Here is a 5,496-nt window from a genome sequence, read left to right on the forward strand (position 1 = left end):
CATGCAGTGAGTACTTCATACAGTTAGTATAACATGCAGTGAGTACTTCATACAGTTAGTATAACTTGCAGTGAGTACTTCATACAGTTAGTACAGCATGCAGTGAGTACTTCATACAGTTAGTATAACATGCAGTGAGTACTTCATACAGTTAGTATAACTTGCAGTGAGTACTTCATACAGTTAGTACAGCATGCAGTGAGTACTTCATACAGTTAGTATAACATGCAGTGAGTACTTCATACAGTTAGTACAGCATGCAGTGAGTACTTCATACAGTTAGTACAGCATGCAGCGACTTCATATAGTTAGTACAGCATGCAGTGAGTACTTCATACAGTTAGTATAACATGGAGTGAGTACTTCATACAGTTAGTACAGCATGCAGTGAGTACTTCATACAGTTAGTACAGCATGCAGCGACTTCATATAGTTAGTACAGCATGCAGTGAGTACTTCATACAGTTAGTATAACTTGCAGTGAGTACTTCATACAGTTAGTACAGCATGCAGCGACTTCATATAGTTAGTACAGCATGCAGTGAGTGCTTCATACAGTTAGTATAACTTGCAGTGAGTACTTCATACAGTTAGTACAGCATGCAGCGACTTCATATAGTTAGTACAGCATGCAGTGAGTGCTTCATGCAGTTAGTATAACTTGCAGTGAGTACTTCATACAGTTAGTACAGCATGCAGCGACTTCATATAGTTAGTACAGCATGCAGTGAGTACTTCATACAGTTAGTATAACTTGCAGTGAGTACTTCATACAGTTAGTACAGCATGCAGCGACTTCATATAGTTAGTACAGCATGCAGTGAGTACTTCATACAGTTAGTATAACTTGCAGTGAGTACTTCATACAGTTAGTACAGCATGCAGTGAGTACTTCATACAGTTAGTATAACTTGCAGTGAGTACTTCATACAGTTAGTACAGCATGCAGCAACTTCATATAGTTAGTACAGCATGCAGTGAGTACTTCATACAGTTAGTATAACTTGCAGTGAGTACTTCATACAGTTAGTACAGCATGCAGCGACTACATATAGTTAGTACAGCATGCAGTGAGTACTTCATACAGTTAGTATAACTTGCAGTGAGTACTTCATACAGTTAGTACAGCATGCAGCGACTTCATATAGTTAGTATAACATGCAGTGAGTACTTCATATAGTTAGTACAGCATGCAGCGACTTCATATAGTTATTATAACATGCAGTGAGTACTTCATACATTTAGTATAACTTGCAGTGAGTACTTGTTGTGTTAGTCTATGTTTGAGCACTTAGGCTCAGTGAATGAATGTGTGTGAATGCAGATGTAGTGTAAAAGCGCTTTGAGTGGTCGAAAAGACTACATACAAGTACGGAGCATTTACATTCATATAGTTAGTACAGCATCAGAGAGAGGCGAGAGTGCCAGCCCAGAAAAACACACACACTTTGAGGTGACCCCTGACCTTTCATTCCCAGGACCCGGTGCTGTTTTCTGGTTCTCTGAGGTTGAACCTGGACCCCTTTGAAACCTGCTCAGATGAGGATCTATGGAAAGCTCTGGAACTGGCTCATCTCAGCAGCTTCGTATCTGCACTACCACAGAAACTGAACCATCAGTGCTGTGAAGGAGGAGAGAACCTCAGGTAGATCCACCTACACCTGACCACCAGCAGAGGGCGATGTATAACCCTAACACAGTTCCACAGGGCAATACCAGTGAGCGCTGTATACCAATAGGACTGCTCAGAGCTCAGCTACTGCAGCTTCCAGTCGTTTCAGCATCTGTTCTGCATGCTGTGAGTCAATCTGGCAAGAAAACACTGATAATCTATTGTACACTATTATGTGATACAAATGATCCAGGCCAGTGCTCGCTCGAGAATTTACCTACCACTGTCAGCCTGTCTCACCTCCTGTCTGTCACCAGCGTAACACAACACCAGGGGCCACACAAGTTGGCATGGAAAAATGCTGTAAAGTAAGAATCCTTTCTATCAGTGAACAAAATGCAAAGTGAGTGAGCAGAAGAAAAATCTAAATCCAATATTTGGTGTGACCACCCTTTGTCTTCAAACACCATCACTTCATCTAGGTACCCACGCAGGTGGGTCGGTCCAGACCTCTTGGAGAACTCCCCACAGTCCTGTGGATCCAGGCAGCCTCAGCTGCTTCTCTCTCTCTTCATGTGATCCCAGTCAAACTTGATGATGTTGAGCTCTGTGGGGGCCAAACAGGGCTCTGTGGGGGCAACACCATCACTTTCAGGACTCATTGTTCTTCTTTAATCTGAAGATGGCTCTTAATGACTCTCACTGTGTGTTTGACCTCTTTGACATGCCGCAGAATAAATGTGGGGTCAAACAGATGCCTCCCAGATGGAACTGTATGATGGGTAAGTATCTGCCTGTAATTCTCAGCATTGAGGAGACCATTCATTGTTACCAGATCCCAGACCTGCAGGACCCTCCACCAGCTTCATTCTTGTTCTGCTCTCTGCCCTTCAGTGAACAACCTGCTGCAGATATTTCACATGTGGACTCATCAGTCCAGAACTCCTGCTACCAGTTCCGCTCCACCCAGTTCCTGTGTTTCTATGCAGAGCTGAGTCTCTTAGTATTGTGTCACGACTGGCTCAAAACCGCGACAAAAAAAGAACAGTACAATGACACAAACTGCAGTAACAGTACCATTACTTTTTTAACAACAACTTAATATTCAAATAATCAGATGAAATGTGATAATCAGTAGATCAGTCATGTCAGCAGGTATGCATGCTTGAAGGAATAGTGAGTGCAGTGTTGTGTGATGAAAGAAACAAAAATAACGTGGAGCATAGGGAACAGGGTTTCCCTCCTCTCTAGCCCAAAGAGCAGAACATGAGATGCGCTTTTATCCTGGAGAACACCAGGCCCAGGTGGCTCCAACAACGGATGATTTTAACCACGCTTACTAACATCTGCAACACAGAACACAAAGAGACAGACATCCCAGCAGCCAAAAGATGGGGATGTCACACTTGTTTCCATGTCGGAGGCTTTTTGGCTGCAAGTCTTCCATGAAGGCCACTTGTGACCAGACTTCTGTGGACAGTAGATGGTATACCAGGGTCCCATTGTTTCATTCTGCCCCTTTGGTTTTTTTGTTGCTGTTCCTGGTGTTAGCTGTTGCCTCAGGTTAATATTAACTTTAAGCTTTTGGTACTTGTGCTTTCAGTAAATGATGAGCTTCAGTCTTTCACCACTATCGGAGCTCTTTTTATGGCATGAATGGATTTTTGGTTTTGTTGCTTTATGAAGTTAATGTAGAACAATGTTTAGAACACTTGTGAGTGTGTTAAAGCCCCTCCAGCCAGTTCTAATAGCCGGAGTGTTCACTAACGATATGCTGTGTTAAAATCACTACACTGTAAAGTTTAGTACACTTTACTGTCTGGCAGGAGGAGCTATTACTTACCCATGATAGAAACTATGTGCGCGTATCAGCTGTTATCAATCATACAGTCGATGGTCCTGTCACGCACTGCACACCATAACTCCGACGGTGGCAGGTGAAAGTGCGACGCGTTTTCTGTCATCTGTCCTCCAACACTGCACACACAAATGCCATAATGAAAATGAACAGCACACTAAACCAAGAGTAGGAAACTAAAAAATAAAATGGACCCTCTGTTAGCCAACTTTCTGCAATAACTATGCTAGTTAACTACACCTGGCTAACTACAACTTAGCTAACTAAACTAGAAAGACAAACCAACAATTAGACACAGAGAGACATACCTACTGCACTTTTACAGTGTAGTGACAGCGTGTCCCATTTAAATGTCACAGAGAAGAAAAAATGTCAGATGTGGATATTTCATCATGGGGGGTGGCCATGATAAAATATCCACATCTGGCTTTCTCTGCCGTTTGTTACTGCGTTCATAGTGTACCTTTAGTGACCCTGCTCTCTGAGCTCTTCCAAAACCCACCTGTCTCACACTAACAGCAGCAGGACTGACCAGAGGCTGATGATCTGTCTGCATATTGATCTTTAAACTTCAACTCACAAATTAATTTCTTTTATGCTGGTTTTGTCTTTCTGTCCACCTGCTGTGAGGCATGTTGTAACGCGTGATGTCTTTGTCTGCAGCCTTGGCCAGCGGCAGTTGCTGTGTTTGGCCAGAGCTCTACTGAGGAAGACCAGGATCCTAGTTTTAGATGAAGCCACAGCAGCTGTGGACCTGAAGACAGACCAGCTGATCCAGTCCACTATACGCTCTCAGTTTGATGACTGTACAGTCCTAACCATCGCTCACCGCCTCAACACCATCATGGACTAGGTACCAGCTGGACTGCTTTGTTTTATGTCCCCAGATCAGGATGCAGGTGTCAATGTGTAGTCCAGCAGTATCCAGAAACATCAGGGTCTGTCAGGGTTAGTCTTTGCCTTTATGGTTTATGAAATAACTGATGTTCCCATACAGCAGCACGTTTAACTGACTTTATACAATGCCTTTATTTTGGAGACAGGCAGCCTGTCTGTACTAACCTCTTCCACAGCGATTTCAAACACCAGCTCTGACAGGAAAGCTGTTTAAATATTTAGTTTTTGGGTGACGGACGGTAAACGTGTTTAGATGTCCCATGAACTGACTCTCAGACTCGTCTTTTTTCGTCTCTAAATCCTCATCAGTTATTTTGACTCGTCTTCTTTCGTCTCTAAATCCTCATTCATTTTTCTGACTCGTCTTCTTTCGTCTCTAAATTCTCATTAGTTTTTCTGACTTGTCTTCTTTTGTCTCTAAATCCTCATTCGTTTTTCTGACTCGTCTTCTTTCGTTTCTAAAACCTCCTTAGTTATTTTGACTCGTCTTCTTTCGTCTTGAAATCCTCATTAGTTATTTTGACTCGTCTTCTTTCGTCTCTAAATCCCCATTAGTTTTTCTGACTCGTCTTTTTTCGTCTCTAAATCCTCGTTAGTTTTTCTGACTCGTCTTCTTTCGTCTCTAAATCCTCATTCGTTTTTCTGACTCGTCTTCTTTCGTCTCTAAAACCTCCTTAGTTATTTTGACTCGTCTTCTTTCGTCTCGAAATCTTCATTAGTTATTTTGACTCGTCTTCTTTCGTCTCTTAATCCCCATTAGTTTTTCTGACTCGTCTTCTTTCGTCTCTTAATCCTCATTAGTTTTTCTGACTCGTCTTTTTTCGTCTCTAAATCCCTGTTAGTTTTTCTGACTCGTCTTCTTTCGTCTCTAAATCCTCATTAGTTATTTTGACTCGTCTTTTTTCGTCTCTAAATCCCCATTAGTTTTCCTGACTCGTCTTCTTTCGTCTCTAAATCCTCGTTAGTTTTTGTGATTCATCTTCTTTCGTCTCTAAATCCTGGTTAGTTTTTCTGACTCGTCTTCTTTCATCTCTAAATCCTCATTAATTTTTCTGACTTGTCTTCTCTTGTCTCTAAATCCCTGTTAGTTTTTCTGACTTGTCTTCTTTTGTCTCTAAATCCTCATTCG

The 5,496-nt window shown here is 42.0% G+C and overlaps 1 protein-coding gene across 1 annotated transcript; it reads left to right on the plus strand.

Moving 5' to 3' along the window:
• Positions 1 to 1,478: 1,478 nt before the first annotated feature.
• LOC123967205 (multidrug resistance-associated protein 1-like) lies at positions 1,479 to 4,323 on the plus strand (the record flags this gene model as incomplete). Its single annotated transcript, XM_046043240.1, has 2 exons — positions 1,479 to 1,645; positions 4,134 to 4,323. Coding segments are annotated over 2 exons (357 nt in total), but the record flags the coding sequence as incomplete, so codon positions are not given.
• Between the last annotated feature and the right edge of the window lie 1,173 nt (positions 4,324 to 5,496).

Source organism: Micropterus dolomieu, unplaced genomic scaffold (assembly GCF_021292245.1).
Source record: "Micropterus dolomieu isolate WLL.071019.BEF.003 ecotype Adirondacks unplaced genomic scaffold, ASM2129224v1 scaffold_146, whole genome shotgun sequence".
Lineage (NCBI taxonomy): Eukaryota > Metazoa > Chordata > Actinopteri > Centrarchiformes > Centrarchidae > Micropterus > Micropterus dolomieu.